The sequence below is a fragment of the Lonchura striata genome, chromosome 4 (genome assembly GCF_050655825.1).
Source record: "Lonchura striata isolate lonStrDom1 chromosome 4, ASM5065582v1, whole genome shotgun sequence".
Lineage (NCBI taxonomy): Eukaryota > Metazoa > Chordata > Aves > Passeriformes > Estrildidae > Lonchura > Lonchura striata.
The window spans coordinates 49,200,684-49,224,632 of NC_140706.1; the positions used below are offsets into that span (position 1 = coordinate 49,200,684).

Genomic DNA, 23,949 nt, shown 5'->3' on the forward strand with positions numbered 1-23,949 from the left:
ACCACCTCACCATTAGCAAATGAGAGAGTCCCATTTTCCTGGCATCTCTCTGGTAGCTGCTGCTTTTATGACTTTTTTGGGGGAGGAAGTGTGCTGGGAGTCCTGTTGTGCTGTGCTGCTCTTCATAGAGGCTTTACACAGTCATCATGACCAACACATGATGGTGCATGACAGAGTTGAGCACCCCAGTGCTGAGCTCTTTCTGGGTGTTCTGTATGTTTAGCTACTGGCAAAAAAATTAATTACTTTTACACAACAGATCTGGGAATAAAGCACAGGTGTCTGGTTCTATCACTGCTTCATTAAGCTGGTTTTTTTTAAACTCCAATGTTCTGCTTAAGAACAGGATGTTTCAGAGAGTATGAGTAAATTGGTAAATTTAGACAGATTTATTTTTATCTAACATTTATAAGCAGCAATTGAGATTTGAGGGAAGACATGTTTTACAAAAGATATAAAAGCATCTACAATAAATAAAAGGAGAATTTGGGTTAAATATCCTTTTAAATCCAGGAGTAGAAGTTTTTACTGAGAGCTTTGAAACTATTGCTGCCACGTGTACCGATGCAAAAATAAAGAAAACCAGTTTTTTAAAAAAGTGCCTATCAAACTACATAATATTCCAATCAACAAAAATTTGCCTTTTTCTTACAAATTCTGCCTGTGTTACTTTTAAAATAAACACAACTTTTTAGAGAAGTCCAGGTTAGTTGATGGAAATAAATGTGCTTTGATGATGAGTCCAAGGCAGAAGTTCCATGCGGATGTCCTGTGATACAAGTGCTGGTAGAGGCAAGCCATGAGAACCAAACAAAAATACCGGGGCTGATTCACAGCCACGTTGCTTGAGATTAATGTCTGTCACTGGGTTTGGTTTGGTAAGTTTTATTTAGACACTGTGATCAGGCTGAACCCAGTTTCAAAGCTCAGTGTGATCTGTTAATGCTGGATTAGAAAGGATATTTGTTTAATGGCATTACAGCATAGCACAGTGGTGAATGTGGTCCATAATCTTTAGAATTGATCTATGTGAACTCTAATAACATCACAGGAAAATTAGTCCTTTGAGCTTGTTGGAAGAAGAGCAAGTTGTATATGAAACTATTTATAACAGTCTCATGGAAGAGTTTGAATTATTTTCATCAGGAGAGAAAGGCACCATTGCTTACAGGGCCTGTGGAGGCTGACTTTGCCTTCTGCTTATGCCCCTTCTGTAAACGAAGGGTTGAGTTCCCCTATTAAATACTCTAGTTTGAACTGGGATATTAGTACGGACTGTTAAGCACTATCTCTGATATCAGGCAAGAAGAAACAAATTGTAGTAAGCATTTGCTGAGTTCAAGGAGAAGCCAGCCATTTCAGCTCTTTGGGCATAGTGAAGACGGAGGTGGGGATTTTGTTTGTTTGTTTAAAATATGACTCTGTGTAACGTGAAGTGTATATCCTTAAATCCTAATGCAGACAAAGCCAGAGCATGCTGTGAGGACTAGTTGGTAGCTAGACATTAAACTGCACAGGGAAAAAAAAAAAAATATTACTAGTAGCTCTTTATGTTCCTGTTTTTCCAGGTATATGACCTGACCCTTAAATAAGAAGGGGCTGTTACTGGATCAGTAATACATGTAGCCTAGTACAAATTAGTTTTATTATATAATTAGGTGCAGGTTTTTTTAATGTGTGTGTGTTTCCTGTCTATTGATTGTGGCTGAACAAGCAGAATTCAGTTCCAGTGGAATTCTGGAATTATGCTTTTTCACACTAGTATGTGCAGAGCTTGGCCAGTTCCTTGTACACCTTAAACCAGTGTGAGTAACTATAGATTCACTCATCCAGAAGTGTGCTGATTTAAAACTTCTGTTAAAGGCTTGAATGCTACTAAACAAGCAAAGCTGTTTGGGATTAAAAAAAAAAAACCTCCCAAAATTCAAACAAAAACTGAAGCAAACAAAACACCCACAGATCAACTGCTATTTCTAACTTCTTCTTAAGGTCAATTTGGCTCCAGCTACACTTGGTCCTTACACATACTTATATTTCTAAAGCTTATTCCTTGTCTGACTGATTTATGAGGTGCTGGTGTATGTCTGCTACTTACTGCATGCCTCATAATCAGCAAAATAATAAACCAGGTTAACATTTAAAGGTCAGCACATCTTTTTGATTTAGTTCATAGGGCATAGTTCAGATATTAACATTTTAAATGTTTTTCACATTCTGATATTTATTGACTTAGGTAAGGTGTTTGAGTTTTTTATTTGTTTTTTTGTTTGTCCCCAAAACTTCGCTTTTTAAAAAAGCTTCAAATAAAATAAAACTTACATGATTCAAAGATGCTACTTGCAAGTCCTTTGGTCAGCATGGCAGTAATGTACCTTGGTCTGTTAGCATCCCTACCCCCTTGTCTTTGTCTTTTGTCCTTAGGCTGCATGTTCTTCGGGAAAGTTATCAATTGCTAGGTGCCAAATAGCCTTAAATTTGAAATGTGAGATGTATTTTTTAAATGATTGCTTAGTAATGCTGGTAGGAATTTTTGTTTCCTCTGCCCAGTGAACTTTCCTGTAGCATCCAGAGATGTGCTGGTGTTTCTTGTTCCAGGAATCAACCTCTGCAGGCTGACATTTAAGCAGAGCAGTTTCTGTAATGTGGCATTTAAGGAGTGTTAGGAAACAGACTATCTCCAAATAAAGGCTGCTTTACTTGCACTTACTCATAGACTATGACTCTATGACTTGTTTTAACTAATTTGTCTGACAAGTGCCAGACTGTGTACAGTGGTCAATTTTTGGAAGCTAAATCTTGGTTGTATTTAAACCTTGCCCTGATAAAACAGCTTTGGAAAGGAAATGGTGTTTTCTTCCTGCCCTTTCGCATGTCACTAGAAATTTTGAGTTAGTCCTCAAAGCCAAGCTGATTTCTGACCAAATTTGGTAAAGGTACTTCATTATGCTCAGATGGTTGGAAAGGGAATTCTGTTTTGTAGGTGAGGGATTATTTGCAGTCCCTCTTTTAGCCACTTTTGCCATATAAGAGACTGAAATTTGGTAATGTCAACTGACTGAAATTGAACCAAAAAATTGGAAGAAAATGGTGCCATAAATTTGAATTGATACCTGAAGTTTTTCTAGGTCCTAGAATTGATTGTTTGGGGTTTTTTTCCCTGTAGATTGAAATAATTTCGCGTGCAATCACTTCCTAATTGCATCTAATTAGGAACAGTAGTGTAGCTTTACCATAGAAAAGAAATTATCCATCACTCAAGTGTTTTGGGGGATGGAGGACTGTGCCTGATTCCTTATCTAAGTCTTGGAAGACATTTGGTATTTTCCATTGTTACTGGGCTCTTTTTTCCCTGACTATTTTCTCCAAATGAATTGTTCTCATAAAGGAATTTAAACTCTGGGTAATTATTTTTCTCTGTTCCAAAAGCTAATAAAAACAAATCTCAACAGTATTCAGTTCAAGGCCTATGGAAAAACTTGGGTGTAACAAAGTAGAAAAACAAACTTTTCTGATGAGGCCAGGAAGCCACGATCACATTTTCCAGTTTTTACTGTATGTGTTGGTCCTAACTGGAAATGTTTCCTATTGAACTGAATTTTTCCTCTCCACTTTATATTGTAGTTGATTTTTTTATCCATGAACTGTGGACAAGACCGGATTGTAAATGTCAAAGATCCTTGCATATGATCTCAAACACAAAGAAAGAATACTCTTTTGCAATATTTTATAGAGATGTGTGTTGCTTTGTGCTCTTTAAGACTGGTAGGATTTGTTTGTTTATTACAGTAGTTGGCCAAAAGATACTCTGGGAACGCTGCCAGTGTATAACCACATACACTACAATTTGATATTTCATACAGACCCATTTCTTTGAATTAGGAGGCTTTTCCTTCTTGCCTTTCCAGCTTGTACCTCCTCCCAGGTTCTCAGGGTTCCTATACGTGCTGATGTGTCTGTTGCCTGTAAATATTCTGGAAAAGTTCTGATCTATTATTTTCTCTGACTTTTTCTGAAAAATTGAAAATTATTTTTATTGATAATTGCTTGATAATGATTAAAAATTAGAGATAGGTTTTGCTTGTTAGAGATGTATACATTTATCTATGTTGCTGATATCAATGCTACAATTTATTACTAAAGTGTTCAGAATGGTTGAGATGGGTCCATGTCAATCAACTCACCAGTCAAGGGTCAAACCACCAAGGCAATCATGTGTGTTTATCCAGGCCTTGGTGGTTTTTATAACTATTCTTCATTTGAGCTCAGAGTAAGAATAATAGGCCACTGCTCTAACCTTTTGGAAGAACCTCTTTGTGTAAATTCTTCTTTAGGGTTTTAAAGCTTCCTGAGATTAATATAAAGAAAATCAAATCCTAAAGTAGTGGGTATTGTTTTTAATGGATTTTTTTAAAAGTGACTGAAGGTGACATAGCTACTTATGGTGGTTCTTTCCAAGTATAATTTGACCTGAGTTTTGAGGAGATTGGTTATGCTCTTTCATAGAGTTAATAAAAAAGCTTTGCTATATACTTTTCTTATTATTAGGTACTGTGTATTCTGGAGGAAGCCAGTAATGCCATGAAAAGGCCATAGCAATTCCTGAAATGGTGGGAAGCCTTTCATATTAGCATTTCATCCTGTAAGAAGAGGCACCTGGCATCCACCCAGGGGAAACCCTTCAGCTAGAAATGACAGCATTTCATCCCCCTTCTGTTGTCCCAAGTTAAAGGTGACTTTTATTGACCTTCCTTTCTGCCATGCCACTCATGTGTTTGCAAAAAGATCCCTGTATGTTCATTGAAATGGCAGCAGCAGTTGAGAGGAGATCATCCTGTCAAAAACTTACCGGTATGGTTGAGATGTGCTGACACAGCTCGTGGCATAGTGTGTAAATCAGTCCCAGCTTCACAGAGGCAGTGCCCTCCTGTGAAGTAACAAGGTGCACAGGGGTGAGACTTCATCCTCCCCTTTTAAGTTGGAGGCTCACATCCTGTAAAGATATCTTGCTTTCTGAGGTATCATGCTGCACGAGGACTGCTTGTACTGTGCTGGAATGGGTTGTCTTAGAGTGGGACATTTCACTGGTGAAGTCTACTGATGAGAACACCATAGCCTTAGGGGCTGGAAACAACATGGCAATATGTTGGGATCATACATGGTCGACACAGCCCTTCCTTTTACAAACACTGTCCTATCACAGCTTTTGTCCAAAGTTAGGCACGCTTCTCTGAGGCAATTCTGTCTTTGCTGTTATGTTCCCCAGTTATGACTGAAATGTCAGAATACATTAAAAATAGTCATCGGAACTGTCATATTTGATAAAGTGTCTTTTGTTACTGTATAAAATTTTTATAGTTTCAGCTTTTGTTCATCAAAAAGTAATGCTATCATGGCTCATCTCAATCTTGTGAAAAGCAGTTTCCTTGCCAACCTGTAGTACCTTCTGTTTTTTCTAGGCCACAGGTGTTATTGCCTCATGTCAAATGGCCTGTTTTCTGTGTTGTCAGCTGAGAGATCTGTGAAAGGAACTCCTATCTCTTTTCTCTGTAAATTTGGTATATGTGGGCTTTGTTGAGGTATGACTTTTCTCGTCTGCTCCCATTTCGGTTCACATACAGGTGCTGTTACTCAAAGGTGTCTTCATGCAGCATTCTTTCTGATGGACTCTTTCTTTCTTTCTTTATGCAGTATTGATTGGCTTTCCCTATGAAAACCTCAGCTTTCTATGAAGCGAAGTGCCTTGCTCATGACTGATGTTAATTTAGCTACGTCTTTTAGCAAATATGGTTGTGAGCTCTTCTGATTACACTGCAAGAACTTGTTGGCAATGAAGAAAAATTCATGCTAAATTTCTGTAGAAATCCTCATAGCCGCTTCTTATTTTATACTGTAGATTTATTTTCCAGATTCTAATTTCCAACACTTTCACCATCTGGTGAGCAGATTTAGTAAAAACAGTCCTCAAATACGTCATGTCTTAAAATAGCAGGTGAAAGCTTGATCTTTTAGAGAGAGAGTGCCAATTCCAGTGCCTACTCTAATGACAGTAGCTAATGTAAAATGAAACCTCATAGTTTTTGTTAGAAAACATCAGAACATGTGTTCCACTTCTAGCTCCACTGAGATGATTTTGGTTTGAGTCTTTTGCTGTCATATAAATAGTTGGATTTTTTTTTTAATCAGGTGTAGAAATTTTCCTGCCAAGTACACAAAAAGCAAATAAGAACTTGTGCATGGTATGAATGCTATAGTACAAAATTTTATATTGAAAAGAAATCTTCTGAATAGCTCAACTTTTTGTATGGTTCTCCTAAAAAATACCTGCTAAGTAAGTAATGTGTAGGTTAAACAAGGGAGCACAGTGATTCAATGTGTTAGAATGGTTGAATCTGTCTCCAGAGAACTTGTGTATAGAGATGAAAGCATTATCCACGTGGTGCCTGAGGAAATCTGTTGAGGGGGGATGTTTGTCACATGAGAATTCCATGTCTTGCATGGCTGAGCATCTTTGGGAGTTCCCTTTCCTTTTTCCACTGCTTTGGTGAGCCCTGCACTGCCTGGGGGTTTCACCCTGTTCCCCTTTAGCAACTGTGGATGGAGGTGACTCATCTTCTTGTTTCAGTCTGTCACCTGAATTAAGTAGAGTTCTTGAAAAAAAAAATTAATCATTCCTTCCCCTTAGGTTCATAGAAACCAAGTAAACCAGAAGTTCATAGGCAACTGTACAGGAATTGGGTAATGTTAAACTCATGTATTTAGGGTGAAAAGTTGATCTTTGGCTGCTTCTTTGTGTTGCCGCATAGGTTTTGTCAGACCCAATATGGTGCAGAAATGCAGAACTCCAATTAAATAGTAAAAACTCCAGTATGGGTGTTATTGGCCAGCAGGAATGCTCAAGATTATGCTATATGTTCAAATACTTTATAAAATGGGTGTAGATTTTCAAAGACAGACTGCAAAAACTACCTGTTAGTTAGCTATTAAAAATGTTAAAATATTAAAAATGTTTAAAAATTTTAAAAATACAGTTTTTTCAGAGATTATTTTTATCATAGTTTTAAGAAACTTTTATGCATACTGAGTCTGAAGGTTATGAAGAAGTAGCTCTAAAAAACCCAAAGGTGCAGAGTGACCTTTTAATTTTTTTTTGTACCTGTGGCATAAGTGACAATGTGTTTAATAATTTGTGCTCTAGGTATGGCTGTAGTGCAACTGTTTCTCAGAATGGAGAATTGCAAATCGCTGTCAGACAAATGCAGTGCATTGGGTTATTGAGATGTTGGCAGCTGTGTGTTAGCAGATGTTACTGGTGTGTTTTCCTTACAAGTAAAAAAGCAAACATGTCATAAAAGTATGGTGTGCTTTAGTTATGTACAGCCATACAGCATAAGTTACATAAAATAGGACAAGCATTACAGGGGGAGATAATTTTGGAACTTGAATATTGATGAAAGAGAGTTTTTCTTATGGGCAGCCTCCTCTGAGAGTATTAATTTAGTGTACAGCTTCATTTTAAAATGAATAATATATAAACAAAATAATGCTTGCTTTGCCACATGCTTGTATTTTATTTATGCGTGCACACATGGTCCACTCTAATTAAGCAGAGCTCTTTATGGTTTATTTATTTGTTCCACAGTGGCTGCTTAATATTTGAGAGAAACAGCAATGATGTCTGACCTTTGCAGGGGCTGTGTTAGTGATGAAATGGGTTTTGCAGGAGCCTGCAAGAACAGTAAAAGAACAGGTTGATCTTTTCCTCCATTTGCTGGAACATGCTCAAGAGACCTGAAAGCACAAGTAGACAAAATCCCCACTAGTAAGTTGTTAAAGAGAATTTCCTTGTGTTTTCAGATCTCAGGAGAATGTTACTGACAGGCTGAGATCAAGGGTTTTAAACTTGGTTTTCTTTGCATTTGGTTGTGGTCCATGTTTTATGACCAAACCACCAGAGTAATATTCCACTTGGTGAATAGTTTGTTCTTTATGCCAATATAAAGAAAGTAATGTAAATGAGGTAGACACCAGTCCAGGTTTTAAGTTTTACAGAGTATGATTAGGCATGGATGAGTCTTGTGTGGTAGTATTGTAGTGAGATTTGTCACTAAAGTTCTAAAAATATCTTTTATATGTAGATGCACATTTTGTTGCCTCTCCCATTTTTATGGCCTTTGCTTAATGCAGATTCCTGCCTGTTTTTACAAAAACATTCCCTGGGCCTGTGCCATGGCGGGGAGCTCAATGCTGGCAGATCAGTCCTCCATTCCTTCCTCTTCCTGCCTTTCCCTGGTGGCCTTCTCTCCCACTTTTGTGCTCTTCCTTGTTGTGTATTCTGTGTGCACAGTTGGTGTCTGATGAGATCCTAGGGTTTATTTCTGATAAGAGTCAAGTTTATTGCATTTGTTGTTATTTACTTATATATGCTAATGCAACAGGTTTAAAAAGCAGAAAAGAAAAAAAAGGAATGGAACAACAGATGGATACCTGTGTATTCAGATGGTAATATTGCTCTCAGTAAATCAATGGAAGTTAAATGTTTGTTGTATTTATAAAAGGATTTTGGTTGATACAGGCATTTGTGGATGTTATTAGTAAAAATGATGTTTAACTGACTTCTGTATGAATGTGACCATTTCTTACATTGTTCTTCTGTGGAAGCTCTGTGTATGTGTACATTCAAAGTTAATATTCTCATAATGGAAGATGCAATTTGTGGTCTATTCAGTAACTCATGTTTTTGCTAATTAATCATGAATTATCTGCTATTGGAACAGTATCTTTTTTTCTTTAATTAGGTATGGGTACATCTTTGTTAGAACTCTGCCTGCAGAACTCTTGCAGTGCTGCAGCATATGTCATTTTTTTTTTTATATTGGTAGGTTTTATGTCCTACCTTTGTTTGCTATTGGCATTGCATCTATGTTTTGCTCTGTCTCTATAAATGTAAAAATCTCCTTTCAGCATACAAGCATATATGGCAGTTACCTCAAAGTAACTTGCATAGGTTACTTTGCACTACATAGGTTTGTGCATTATCATGCCTTTGAGGAGGAACAGTGGCTGTTGTTTTGCTAAGGAATAACGCAGGCTAATGGTATGTGCTTCTTCCAGCCAATGTGATTGCAGATATGTACCAACTTTTCCCTTTCCTCCTTTCTCCTTGCTGGAAATGCAGGATCATTAGGACTAGGTAGCCTTCCAGGGTTTTGTTTTTGTAAAGAGGATGGGGTCTTGGAGAACTGCTGAGCTGTCACTCATCTTCTTTTTTTTCTGTGTTGTGTAATAAATCGTTTATGTCATAAATTTTCACTTTTTCCCCCTTTCACCCTGTGTTTAAGTCTGACAGCAGTCAGGCTTCACTGTATTTGAGATACTCATATTCATAAGTCCCCACCCGATTATTTCAGTGAATGGACTGCTGAAGCAGCAAAAAGGAAAGAAAGCAAGATTGAGTTGAGGGGAAAGGCATTTTCTGAAACTGTTTGTGTCAAAAATATCAGTGGAAAATAACTGTGTAAAGTGAATTTTTTTTATTTTCTGCTCTCTTATTTCTGGTAGTGTAAGAGAAGAGTCTTTGGTTTGAACTTTAAATAATGAGTGAGAGTTATGGGTTTTTTAAGTCTCCTGATGGTGAAATTAGAAAAAAACTGAAGCTAATGGATTTATTGATCTGCCGTGTTAGGGTCTCCTGTCTTGTGATGGGGCGAAGCTGCCAGGGAGACATTCCACAGCAGACAAGACCCTTTGGCAGGGACAGGGTTGCACTGCAGATGTGACCAGCTGAAACCAGCCCTGTATCCACCTCCTGTGCCTGCTTGGAGCTCCAGAACATCCTGACCCTCTTGCATCTGTAGCAGGGATCAGGATAATTACCCTGTGGCTGTTGAGGCGGGTGCTGCCTAATGCCCCTTGGACTGAACTGCGTGGGAAAGAGGGTTAAGCTGGGATAATGTTCCAGCCTCATCCCGGCAACTGACAGCATCACCTCTGAGCCTTCTTGCTCCAGCTGGCCCCAGGAGAGCAGGAACGTACAAGTTTATGCCTCTGACCTTATGTGAGGACAATATACAGGTTGCTGCCACGTTGCCAGGACAAGTTTCATATTTATCCATTTATTTTCAACTTCAGTCTGATACATCTTCTGCTCTGTCTGTGCTGGAATGGTCTATTCAGCACTGGTGGGTTTCAGATGTATTTTGTGCAGCAAACTATTACTTATACAGAGAAAACATCTTGCGTCGCTTTACCCAAAGTCATTAGAGAGCTCTGTCTTGGTTTTAGAATTTGGAGTGTATCTATGCATGTCCACGTACTGATATTAAATATTGCACTTGCTTGTGCATTTTATGCTGTTAATGGAAGAGATGTCAATGTTCTGTATTTCTACCAGAGCAGTTTAAATTGTTCCCTCCTTTCCCTGGTGTTTCCATGCCTTTTGGGGGATTTACTTGAATGTATCTACCTGTAATTATGGCCTAAATACTCCTCTCAATTTTTTATAAGCGTGAATTACTTCTTGTGTGTGTGAATAATATATCTTGCAGAATATATGTACTTTAATGGCATCTTTGGGAATCTATGTACAATTTAAACAACAAATTGTAAGAGGCAGTAGAAAATCTGTAACAATATTCTGCAGCAGAGATGTGTTTTGAAATGTGTCAGAAATAGAAGCTTTTCTGTAAAGAGTGACCATATATTTTTTGTTTTTTTTATCTAGCTGTCCCATTTCCTCCAAGTCACCGTCTCACAGCTAAGGAAGTGTTTGATAATGATGGAAAACCGCGTGTGGATATCTTAAAGGCGCACCTTATGAAAGAAGGGAGACTGGAAGAGAGTGTCGCTTTGAGAATAATAACAGAGGGAGCTTCGATTCTCCGCCAGGAAAAGAATTTGCTGGACATAGACGCACCTGTCACAGGTTAGTGTGAAGTTATGGTGAGAGAAGGAATGGCTGGTGGCTGGGACATGTTTGGTAATGCATTAGTGTATGTGGCTTCCTAAGGCACTGAAAGGCAGCTTGAAAATCAGTGCTTCTCTCCAATACTTGATTCACTCTTTTTCTGCTCCCGCTGGATAATGGAGGCCATCAAGCAGCTTGTAATTTAAAGGAAAGGATTATATCTGCTGAGACCTTTCTGTTTCTAAGGCAGAGAACATTTTTTAGTCTTCAGGAGGAAATCAGAACTACTTTCTGAAACCTGAAAAGTTACCTGGCCTTTTGCACCAGGTATTAATTCTGTAATTTTATAGATGTTATTTATCATAGTAGGACTGTTCAAACATACAGACAGTACTGGGCTCTGGATGTTATGAAGTTCAACAAGGCCCAAGTATAAGAACCTGTACATGGCTTGGGGCAATCCCAAGCACAGATAAAGGCTAGGCAGAAAATGGACTCAGAGCAGAGGTGATGAGAAGGACTTGGGAATGTTGGTGGATGAGAAGCTCAACATGTCTTGGCAATGTGCACTTGCAGCCCAGAAAGCCAGCTGTGTCCAAGGCTGCATCAAAAGCAGCATGGGCAGCAGAGCAAAGGAAGGGATTCTGTTCCAGCCCTTCTGCACTGGTGAGGAGACCCCACCTGGACTTCTGCATCCAGCTCTGGGACTCTTGGTAGAAGGAGCCCATGAACCTATTGTAGGAAGTCTGGAGGAGGTCCACGAAGATGCTCAGGGTGATGGAGCACTTCTCCTCTGCAGAGAGGCTGAGAGATCTGGGGCTGTTCAGCCTGGAGAAGAAAAGGCCTCAGTGAGACCATATAGCACCTTCCAGTATCTGAAGGGGGCCTACAGGAAAGTGAAAGAGGGAATTCTTACAAAAGCATGTAGTGACAAGGCAAGGGGGAATGTTGTCAAACGGAGAGATGGTGGATTTAGATGAGGTATTAGGAAGAAATTCTTTTCTATGAGGGTGGTGAGGCACAGGCCCAGAGAAGTTGTGGATGCTCCATGTCTGGAAGTATTCAAGGCCAGGCTGGATGGGGCTTTGAGCAACGTGATCCAGTGGGACTTGCCAAGACCATGATAGAGGGGTTGGAACTAAGATATTTAAGGTTTCTTCCAACCCAAACCATTCTGTGATTCTGTGAGAGAATAATGGTGTCAGATATAGTGGAAATTTTAATTAGATCTAAAGGCAAATAAGAAGTGCAAAAAAAAATCAGCAGTTTATGTTGCTGAGGGAATTAATGAATTGTGCCGGTTGCAGAGCCCATCCTGCCCTTGACTATCAAACACTACCACCCACTCATTAATCCTCAGGAAATGCCTTATTTTTGAATTTCCTGCTCTAATTGTCTCCTGCCTCTGCCTGCATTTTGAATGTATGAATGCATTTGCTTGCTCTGATGTGAGTCCTCCCATATTTTATTGTTGCTACTAGACATGAATGCATTTTTGACAAATTATTGATCTGTGGAATAGAAAGTTAACCTGGGGGGAAAAAGATATTTAATTCCAGCCAGTTTCAACTATGAAGCCAAAGTATAAAACCTGGTTTAAGAAGTCACATTCTTTCATCACTTTTGCTTCTCGAGAGCCCTGATAAAAGTACAAGAAATAGTCGTTTACTGCAGAAGAAGGGTTACCAATTTTTATTAGCAATATTGGTAACAGTCACCAAAAACTACATAGAAATAATAAAACCTTCATTTTCAGGAAACCTCCTCTGAAGCTGAGTGTAGTGTCTGGACTAGAATGATGCACAAATTATTAGAGCTTGCAATTTTAAAAATGACATTCAACTAGAGGATTGTAGCTTGACCTGGAGAGGTAATGTGTATCATTTTTTATGTAATAATTAGCTTGTCATGCTGCTGTACAGTTCTGATGGAAAAGACGTCAGTCATGTTGCAGCTCATGGATGAATAAAGAAAACAGAATGAATAAAAGGACCCTTAGTTGACTGAGAACAAAGTTCTGCAGATTTTTTTTTTTATGACATTTCAGGATACATGGAAGAAGTTGTAGAGGTACAGTACCCTTGTCCATAACTGAGTGTCAGACGCACATAAAATTCTGCCTTTTTATGGTTTAATTTATTTTTCACTGTCATTTTTACTTTTTATTTTTTAAATCCATTGAGAGATATAGACTGTAGGAGGACAGCTCTGGTGTACTGTGTCGCAGCTGATCTCCATAGGCCTGTGCTTAATGTTCTCTCTCTTTTTAATTTTTCTCTTAAAATTTTTTCTTAAATGCATTTGAAGGTGTTGGAATTGTTCTGAATTATATTTTGGGGATTAATCTCCTGAAGTTTACCCCATTGTATAACACTGGTATAATATAAGTCTTTGATTCTTTTTTCAGTTAAGCCTACACCTTGCTTTGTTCGTGCTTTTGAAATTATTCTCATGCGGTGATTGTGATACTGCAGCATTCTTCAGGGTGGCTGCTAGCTACTTTCTTTTAAGCCAGTATAGGAAAGCTGGGCTCCTGATGTTGTTAGCAGGGTAGCTGAGAAGTGCTAATCTTCTGTATGAACAAACATGAAAGCTGTACTTATGAAAGTGATCATCAAAAGAAGGAAGAACTTAAATTGTGAGGGGGAGGTTGAGAAAGCTTGTGAGGCATAGTTGTTGTGGGCCTGACAATTTTCTTTTTATGAGTAGTATGACAGCAGGTGACTGGATAAAGAGAATATCAATTGACTGATGATGTAGTGGAAGTGCCAGGTGTACAGGCAGTCAGGAAATAGCTGTGCAGCAGAGGAAAGCTTTTTTCAAACATTGGGAAGAGCAAACAAAACTACTGATAGAATGGATAAGAAAATAAATTTTAGGATTCAATACAAGAGAAGCAATCTTATTGAAGAATGACAATCATAAACCACTAATAACCCCCCCATATATGGGATTCTTTGTGGGAGAAGCATTCATCTTTTAGAAATATATTCCTGTTATTGGCTTATTAAGATAGTGATCGTCAAAAAGAAGAAAAATTGAAGAGTGTAACTATAGAAGTAATAGCGTTGTGGATTATTAGAGTGATATACTTGATAAGTGTTAAAGAATATGAAAAGTTCTTTGTTAAAGTCTTGTGCAGCCATCCAGTCATTTGAAATTTCACTTTTTTATTTTAAGGGATGATAAAATTGTCAACAGAAGTATCAGAGTTCTGTTTGCAAGTCATGTGCAATGAAGTGGGTACATACAAAGCTTGAATTTGAGTGAGAAGATGATAATTGGGTTTGAGTCATGCAAAGAGCCTTAATGTGAAATGCACAATCAATTATTTTGCATTTATGTATAAAACTTACTTTGTATCTGTGGTTAGCTATAACCATCAATGTGATTGCCATTTGAATTAATACATTTTATTTTCAAATTTGGCAGGGCTGTAAGCCTCTGGAAGTATTCCCAATGAACCCATTTGTGAGTGTAGCTCAAATTGTCATTGTTTGCTCCCCACATACACAGTTCACTGCAGGTCTGGCTTACAGACACGGTGAGCTGTTCCTGCAGTTACACTGGCTGCTCCTCACTGGCGGGAATATTCGTGAGCCTGAAATAAGATGCTCCAAGTGCTCTGCTGTCAGGACTCTTCTTGCATCTGGAAAGTGTTGAGGCAAGGTTCATCTGTACCTCTTCATCTGTAACCTCTTCATTTGGAGAAATGCAAACTTCATTTGAAGCTTGTGTGTTTAATTAGGTTGATCTACCACTACACTACAGGTGTTCAGTGGACGGATATCTTTATGGCAGCCTTAGGATTTCCAGTCCTGTATTATGTTCATAACAGTATAATTACACATAGAGAAATTGGCTCATTTTTAATGTTTAGGGCTTTTTTTTTCTAGAAGGCTGAGGAAGTATATCTCTGAATCACTCTGATGGCAATATTTACTGAAGTCACGCTCCAAAGTACACTTGGGAATGCCAGATTTATGATTGACTAGGTAGCCTTAATACAGAGGTTCATTACTATACAGAGTGATCTTGGGCGGGTGATATACACTGCCCTTTCTTTGCATGATGACTGACTACATGGTTTTATTGGCTCTCACTTCCAAATGTAAAATATGCTGCTTGGCTACTGACCATTCTTAACTGCATGCCATGCATGTGTCCCTTTGTGCATGGGTGCATGGGTGACTTTATGCTTTAATATAGGCCTCCTTAAATGGCATACATAACTACAGGATAGACCTAGAACTGTAAAGTGATATATTTATCCAATGTCTATCATTGCATATATTTGCTTGTACTTTTTAGATTATTTTCCTTAAGGAATTTTGTTAGATTTACAGATGGTGAATAAAAATAGCATGATACCTCTTGCACATATGATTGCACAAGTGAATAAGCTTGTAAGATATATATTGGTGCTTTAAGATAAGTATCTTTTTCCCTGTTGGCATCTCTTTTAAAAGTAATTAATGTGTGTTCTTTTTTCTTGTCACACTTGGTATCTCATCTTTTGTGCTCAGTGTGCAGTCCTTTTAGCTAGTTCTGCCCATCAGTACTAACGAGTGTCCTCCAGTAAACTAAGAACACAAAAACCTATCTCATATACACCTTTATAAAACTGTGCTTTTTTGTATGTGTACTGAAATATAATGTATTAATAATACTGAGGCAGTTGTCTGTGTACAGTTCTCAACTCTGTGTGGCTGCCCCCCCCAGCAGTGTCTGTGACAGTGGTTTCTGGCTTGGTGGCTGTAGCCAGGCTATGCTCAGGCACAGGGCCCAGCATCTGTTACTCCTTCAGTTAGAAAAAATGGAAAATAGGTAAAAACAGCATATGCTTTCACTCTAAACGTGCATCATTGAGGAAGTCCTGACTCTGTGTTAGCCTGTGTGCAAAGCTTTCTGAACTGCCAGGTGCGTGCAGATTGGTAGATGAAGAGAGGAGAGCATTGGGGAAGACAGACTAAAAGCTTATTCTTGTCATGTAGAAAGTGTCTCAGTCTCTGCAGAACCTCTTGGCTATGTTTTCTTCTACTAGTCCTGTTTTTGCAGCTTCCATGCGGTGGGTGTGGTGGGTGCAAGGAAACCATTGCTGTTTGCAGAGCCTTCCTTGGTATTCCTTTTGCATCACGTAATGTAAGTTAGGGTGTTTGTGCCTGGTAGGTTTGGAAGTACTAACCTTGTGCATGCTAAGGGGAAATACACCCACTTGCACTATTATTGCAGATCTTGGGTGAAAAATTCCATTGGCTTGGTTGATGCCACAACATTATGGTGATCCAACTTAAATACTTGAATTGCTTGTAGTGTTTGTGTCTTTGTGAATACACAGAATTTTTGCAATTCAGACTCTATAAACTTATGAGAGGGAAAAGCTTGTAGGCATTTATGGACAAGTCTATGTGGGAACAACTGTGACAGCTTGGGTGACCTTTGGAAACTGTGCTTTACAGGTCCATAAAAACTAGAGGGAAAGCCCTTTCCTGCCAGCATGAGCCTTTATGATCTGTGAGGCTTCTAAATATTCTCTTGGGTGCATTTTTCCATTAAATGGTAGGGAGTCCTGGGCCTGAATTTTTCTTTATTTTCTGTATATATTTTTCCTTTGTCCAATTTCTCTCATTTGGTAGCATGAAATAATATTAGTAGGTTGCTAATGCTGTGCAAGCTAAAACTTTGTAAACAACAAGAATTTCTAGCTAAAGTGATCAATGTTAAGATGAGTTAATAAAAGTATTTATGCCCACATTATATTATTATAATGTGAGAATAGCATTTAAAATGACATTGTAGCATGCATGTGAATTTTAGCAAGCATGTGAATGATCTGGCTCAATCTGAGAGTCAAACAAAACCAGTTCCTCCTGACTTTTAGCTTTGAAGCAGTTTAAGATAAAATTTCAGTGTGGAAAATAAGCAAGGTTGCTTATTAGAGATCTACAAGTTTTGTTAGATCTATCCATATTCACACAGCAGAGTTTGTTTGAAATTAACAGTACAGTAAATGTAATTATAGTTAAAATTTCTTTATTTCACACTTAGGGTTAAACCATATGTACTGTCATCACTGTTGAAGAAAGTATTGAATTCCCAGAATATGTATAACTAAAATTTTTACATATGTGCTGTGAAAAAAATCACACACATGATCAAATTATAAAGTGTTATAAGGCTGGTGTCTTCAGACACACAAGTCCTAAAGCTTAATTGCTGGTTTGAAGCCTTGATACCTGCAACTTCTGAGGATAAAAATTGCATTTTCCCCTTCTTTGCATTAAGACATTTAGTATAGTTATCTTTAAAAAGCATCTTGAATCTTGTGTGTGGTACTAAGAGGGAGCATGTGATGGGGTTTGCCCTCAGAACAGGACACCAGTTACAGTACAACTCTTTTTTCTGTATCTTGGAGATGCATGAGAGTTGCAAATGTTCCTGGTATAACTACATCAGTTTGAGTTGCTATGTTACCAGTAGCACCTGAGGCCTGGACACATTTCTGCAATTTAGTCTCGCTCTCAGATTAAGTAGCCTGCAGTCCTTCATCATACGAAAGTTAACTTTGCCTGGAATGAGGTAATGTTTGACGTGAACTTTGACTTGTTTCTTTCTTAACATCAATTTACAATCTCATTTGCATAGATGAGATTTCAGCAGAACAGGTTGGAACTGGGAAGTGGAGGAAAGGGAAAGCATTAATAGCACCACCTACTCTTGTGTCCGTCTTGAAAACAAGTGATAGTCCAGTTGGTTTTACATGTTTTTACTATATAAGAACAGATAGAAGAAGAAGAAAGCAGAAGCAGCAAGAAGAAAGCAGATATGCTTTCTCAGATTAATTAGACTTTATGAAGAAATGTTGGCCATATCTAACACATTTTTAAAATGTGTTAGATATCCTCTTTTCTCAATGTAGCATAAACACAGTTTGCTGTTGCACAATTATTTCCCATTATGTTACCAGTGTTGAATGACATTCAACTACAGAAAACCCGCATTTAAACTTATGTTTAAAATAATTTACCATATAAACATACTGTTGAACAGCTAAAGTGAACTTTATTGGATCCTTTATTTGGGTTGCTGATTAAAACTGATACTACTCTAGCTACTACTCTAGCTATTTTGAATGCTTTATTGAGAACTCATAATGTATCAAATCACTTGTGGCTTAAAATCTGGGTCTTCTATAAGAAGGTGAAGATGTAAGGCTGTATATAATCAGATTTTTTATGTGTTCCTTCCCTAAGTGCTTCTGTTGGTTCCAGATATAGATTGAAATATGTGTGCCTGCATCCCTGGTAGAACAAAGCAATTGTGTCTTGTAGCTTAATTGAGCTGCTTCAGCCATTAGCATTTGACATTTTGGCAGAGCTGATGTTTTCTAGTAGCAGTTGCTTTAATCTATCATTATTGCCATGACAGTGGATACTACTGATGGTATTCCTTTCAACTACCTCAGTTGTTCTTATAAATGATCTATCTATGGTTCATGTTATTTGGTGCAAAAACTGTAGTCAAATTAGCCAAACTGAAATTGTGGAATCTGATATTCCCTTCAGATACAGAGCTTAATTTGATGCTGTGAAATGGAAGATCAAATATATTTTGGGCTTCAAATCAGCACAGAAATTGCATTGATTAAAAAATAACCACCAGCAAAAATACAAAAACAACTGCTTGCAAACACCTAAGCCTTAGGACTTTGTTCTTGCCATCTTTTATTTAGCGTGTGGGTGGATCATCATGTAAATACTGACAGCACAGTATAGCACATTAGCATTTCTTCTAGGACTATTCCAAGCAGACAGAATACATCATAGCAGTGCTGTTTATTATAGCTTCTCAAATATTTTTCTGAAACTTGTAAATCAGGGTTTTTACTTGCTTTGCAATTTTGTAGTCAGCGGCACGGCTTGAGTTAGAACTGGGTCTTTGACACTTGGATTCTTTTTTGAAAATAAGCATGATGTTTGTACTGTGTAATCCTCATTTAAAAGAGTGACCCTTTGTTCTTGCCTTTTGTGTTCTCTGAGCTTTGCCCAGTTACTCCTCCTTTTCATTCTCACCTCAGTTAATTTAACTCAGTCTTAGGTTGTAATCTATATTAGTAAGGGAGGTGGGAAAGCAGTGGGATCACTGCTGAAATCACAGCCACCCATGTTCCTCCTTCCATCCATTTTGGATGGATGGAGAAGCTACTGAAATGAGTAAGAAGTAGAAGGAGGCAGAGGGAAATTCCAGCCTATGTTTGCCTCCCCCCTTGGAAATTAAAAAAATCTACCAGTCACAGATGAACAAAACAGAGTTCTCCATTTTGTTTGAATGTGAAACAATTACAAAGTCATGATTTTTATGTGTATGAGGCTTAAAGGGGATTTATTTGGTCTTACTCAGACTGTACCTTCAACAGCTGTAGAGTGCCTGCAGTACAGAAATCAAGAAAAGGAGTCAGAGAAGTGTGAGGGGGCAGACTAATAGCAAGCCAGAGACAAACAGCATTTTGTGTCAGCTGATGGTTGCCATTGGAGGTATCACTGTGTTCATCTGATTTGGGAATCGCTGTGCAGAGGTGTGCCTCTGTTGTTCGGAGTCTGGTTGTGCATTTGGAGTTAACACCAGCTGTCTCTTGTCTTCATCTGTGCCCTACTTTTGTGTGTCTAACCTTTCACCAAAACCTGCTGAGAAGCACTGGCAAGTGCAAAGGAGATAACTAATAGGTTCCTTCTTAAAGAGATACTATAAACATACTTGTCATCACTTAGAGCATAAATCAGAGAACATTAGAAGTTGGAAATGATACTTACAGAAGGACGTTATTCTGGGGTGGGTGGTTCTTCTACTTCTTCCTGCCTTTACATGCTTTTGCATTAGCATTTTAATTATTCTAAGAAATACTACTAGAGCTGAGACAGATGCTTTCTCTATTTAGTTTTCTGCATTTATCTAGAGAAAACATTTCTAGAATAATTTCCTGGTGTATATGATATCCTCTGTGAAGATACTGCCTTTTTAAATGAAAAAGAAAGCTGCTATAGTTCAAAACCCTTTAATTAGTTTTTAAAAAATATTATTTTAAAATGTTCTTTACAACCTAAAAAAATCCATGATACCCAAATAAATATTCCAGTTAGGAAGATCAGTTTTGCTGAAAAGGAACATCTTTTCAATCCACAGTTGATTTCAGAAAGTCTTGGGAAGTGGCACAGGGGATTCTGGCAATAATGTACATGATTTGTACTGGTAGTGTGTCAAGCCATAACACTTTGTTTTGACATGGGTGTCATTATGTGCATCTTGTAGGGCATCAAAACATTAAATTGTGAATTTCAAATTTTTCCTTGGTGTTCTCTCTACACTGACTGTGTTTGCACCTGCTTCTCTCTTCTCAGCTTTAGGCATCTAAATCTAGTTGAAATTAATGTATTGATACCACTTGGGGTGCTAATTTCTTCCTGATAAAATGTTCTTGGTAAGTGAAGAGGATCTTACTACTCATCCACTAAAGATTCAGCATGAATTGAGTTTTCAAGATGCATCTATGTCCTATGACATGTTGTCTTTCCCTGTCTTTATTTCATACTGTTCTTTGCAGTTGTGTTGAACCTCGTGGATTGCTTGGCTTACGTCAGTGTTGTTCCTTCCTGTGAGATTTTCATAGATACAGCTATGTCATCTTTAAAGCAGTTTCAGGGCCTTTGTGTGAGTCAAAACCAGTTACGGTGCTCAACACAAGGGAAGGTGCTGTGGAGAATCCTTCTTGCTCATTAAGTGTATCAGCATTACTGCTTTCAGATGATATTTCTGAGAGCTGCCATGTTGAATTTTTGACCTCTTCTCACTCCTTTTAGACCTCTTCTCACTCCAAGTTTATTTCTGCAAAAAATTTTACCTTTACAAGTGGAAAACACCGAAAAAGTATTGCTTCAATCAGAATAGGTTAAATATAGATGTCAAAATGAACGGCTTGTGGGAGTTCATTACAGGAGTTTATTCATAAAAAAAAAAATAAAAAATCTTCTGAGTAATCAAGGAGATAAAATTCAATGAACTGTCAGATTTATTCTTTATTAACCTGTATTAAGAAAGAACACTTAAAATGTGTAATTTTAAAAAACCTGAAGAAAACAACACATAGCACATTTCAGTTCATTTTTCATGCATGTTCTCCTTTGTATTTGGTGCCCCCTGTACATACAGGTCAAGAGCTTAATGTGGCAATGGGGGTTGGAGACATTGCTGGTGGCCATAGAAATGAATCCTGTGGCTTCAGCTGTTGACAAAGTGGCAGAACACTTTTCATTTGCTTTCTGCTTGGCTTGATTCCTGTCACAGGCAATAGTTGGAGTTGTCTAGAGCACTAAATGATGAAAGCTAATGTAGCTTCTTTGTTCCACTTCATTTCCTTTGGTTCTCATCAGACTTTAATAGGGGAAAAAAAAAACCAGTCTCAATGCAGGGTACACAGCTTGAAAGTATAGAGAGGAAGGCCTAAGAACTGTTTGTGAGATCAGCCTGCATACATAAATCTAGGTTATATTTTCTCCCCAAACAATTGGAAAAACTTACATTGAAAGGGTAAAACTTGAAGAGAAAATAATGTTTAGATTCTGGACAAATAAGAAAATATTTGTCTCTAAAAGGTAGTTAATTAGCAATGCCGATGGCAGGAAATAGCCAAAAATTGTACTTGAAAGGAGAAGTGCATGGTAAGAGTGTTGGGTAAGACTTGGTTGCTCTCTAAGTACAATAAAGCAAGCATTGTTATAGATTTGGCTGTGGTTTGTGTGCTACATTTGTTACTGTAATGATTGATAGCAGCAGATTAAGGATAGCTTTGTAGTCTACTGTTTCTTGTAGAATTACTTGGATTTAGGGGTGGTTTTTTGTTTGTTTTGTTTTCATTAAGATATCAGCTAAGGTAAATAGACTTTCTCATTAAAGCGGAAAAACTGAAATTTCCAAATACATGTAGAGGTTAGTTACGGTCAAAACCACCTCTTAACAGGGGACCAGTATCAAATCTAATAAAATCCTGTGTAAATCAGTAGTCCCTCTTTGAAAATCCACTGCATTGCCCCTAGATTTTAATTGTAAAAATAGAGGCATCATTAAGGAGATTTGGGGAGGAGACATCAGGCATGGTGCAGAATACTTGTATGGCTCCCAAAGTCCTTGTTGTGGGAACAATGTATCCCCAGTAAAATTATGATTTTAGCATTGAAAAATGACTTTCAAATCATTGACGCCAATCTAGGACTTCACCAGTGCTTGTGCTTTTTCTAGTCTAGAAGCTTGAGGCTTCAGAATATCAAGGCTCTATCAAATGCAGGATCTCCTCTAGAAGGCATGATCTTAAAATGAAACTGGTGGAAGATGCCATCTGGTGGCACGTGTTTGGTGTATCTAGCTGCTTCCTGATGCACCTGCCATCAAGGCCGTATATTCTTCAATATGCAAGAGAGGAAGAGTAAACACAGTTATAAGGCCAGAACACAGAGGTCTCCAGCTGTTGCTAGGGGAACAGGCTGGAAGATGACCACAACTGTGGGAGAGCAGATAAGTATAAGCAATTAATGCAAGTTAGCCTTTTACTTTGGAGTCTCACTTTCTAACTAAGCATTTAGGAGAAAATTCAGGTTATCTTACTTGGGGAGGCAGTGAAGAATAAACTGGATTTCTGTTGGATTGAGGCAGCAGTGAAATAAATGATGAGGATCTGGACCCTTTGCTTGTTGCAGATTTTTATGGTAGAAGGAAATGTGTTTCAATTGCATAAACAAATTTTGGGGGTATGTGTGTGTATTCTAAAACCTCAAGGTCTGTATATTCTTTTATTTTTAAGAATATCTGGAATATGAATATCACCTTTCCTAGTTCTTCAGTGAAGCTTTCTTTTTTTCTTTGAGAGCTTTTCAGGTCTAACATTAATTGAACGGGTAAAGGTTAAAACTTTATAGCAGGAGCAGTTATTAACTGCTGTTGAAGCAAAGTTACTCAGTTTAGCTAGTTTAAACAAAATCAAAGCATTAGTCTGCCAAAAGACATCTATCTTCTCATAACATTTGCAGGTTCTTTGGCACTTCATTCATCACACTCTTTCCCTAGGCACCAGTGACCTACTCTCCAGACTGCAGCTTTTTTCAGCATAAGTTTCATTCAGTAATGAAGATAATGCTATTTTTGTTTTGTTCTTCCTGCATTATGCCCTTTTCTTAAAATAATTTAGGTTGACCAGTACCTTTGAAAATCACATTGTGCTGCCTCTTGTTCAAAACAGTGCCAGGTTCAAAGGTGAATCAGAGTAAATTCTGCCACTTCTCTTAATTAATCCATCTTCTTTCTGACTTAGACACATTCATCCTTCCCTTGTAACATGATGTTTCTGAATAGACCTCCTACTAGTCCAAGTGTTCTGAGGGAGGTTAACTCCTCACAAAAGCTATCATATTCTTCAAGCATCATGACTGTCCCTCATGACTATGCTTCTTACTGTCTGTCCCTGTTTTATCAATTATCCATATTGTCTGTTTTGCTCCAAGAACCCCAGTGACTCATCTGATCTCAGACTGTTTCATTCTAAGCCTCTGAAACATTTATTTGATTCTTCATAGAGGAAAGACCATATGCAGCTGCTTTTACCTTTTTGTTCTTTTCTGTTGGTGATTTTGTACTCGAAAAATCTGGCCTTGGAAGAGTCGTTGTCTGAGCACTGAGATGTCTCTTCTCTCAGGACCAAGTTCTTTCATGCTTCGTGGGAAAGGCAATATTAACATTTAAGCTGTCACAAAAAACTATTGCTCTGCAATGTGCAGTGGTGATTCTTCTCCATTACAGAGAGTATGGAGGAGAGCCTGGTGTTCAGAGGCTGCTCCAGGTGCCAGAGCTGTTTCATCTGGACCTTCCTCGAGTACCTACCCTCTGTCTGCCTTTGGACTCACAGACCACTGCTGATGCAAGCATGACTTCGAAGAAAGAGTAATAATGAAGATGTGTTCAGCTGATGTGTCACTGTCCCAGATGAATCTGTCTCAGGGATAGAT

The 23,949-nt window shown here is 38.1% G+C and overlaps 1 protein-coding gene across 5 annotated transcripts in view; it reads left to right on the plus strand.

Moving 5' to 3' along the window:
- Positions 1–23,949, plus strand: part of PPP3CA (protein phosphatase 3 catalytic subunit alpha) — a 170,099-nt gene that overhangs the window by 59,043 nt on the left and 87,107 nt on the right. For all 5 annotated transcript variants that reach the window (XM_021531440.4, XM_021531441.4, XM_085579038.1 and 2 more), the window contains exon 2: positions 10,721–10,921. In XM_021531440.4, coding sequence (XP_021387115.1) covers positions 10,721–10,921 — 201 coding nt within the window. The remainder of the gene's footprint in view (positions 1–10,720; positions 10,922–23,949) is intronic.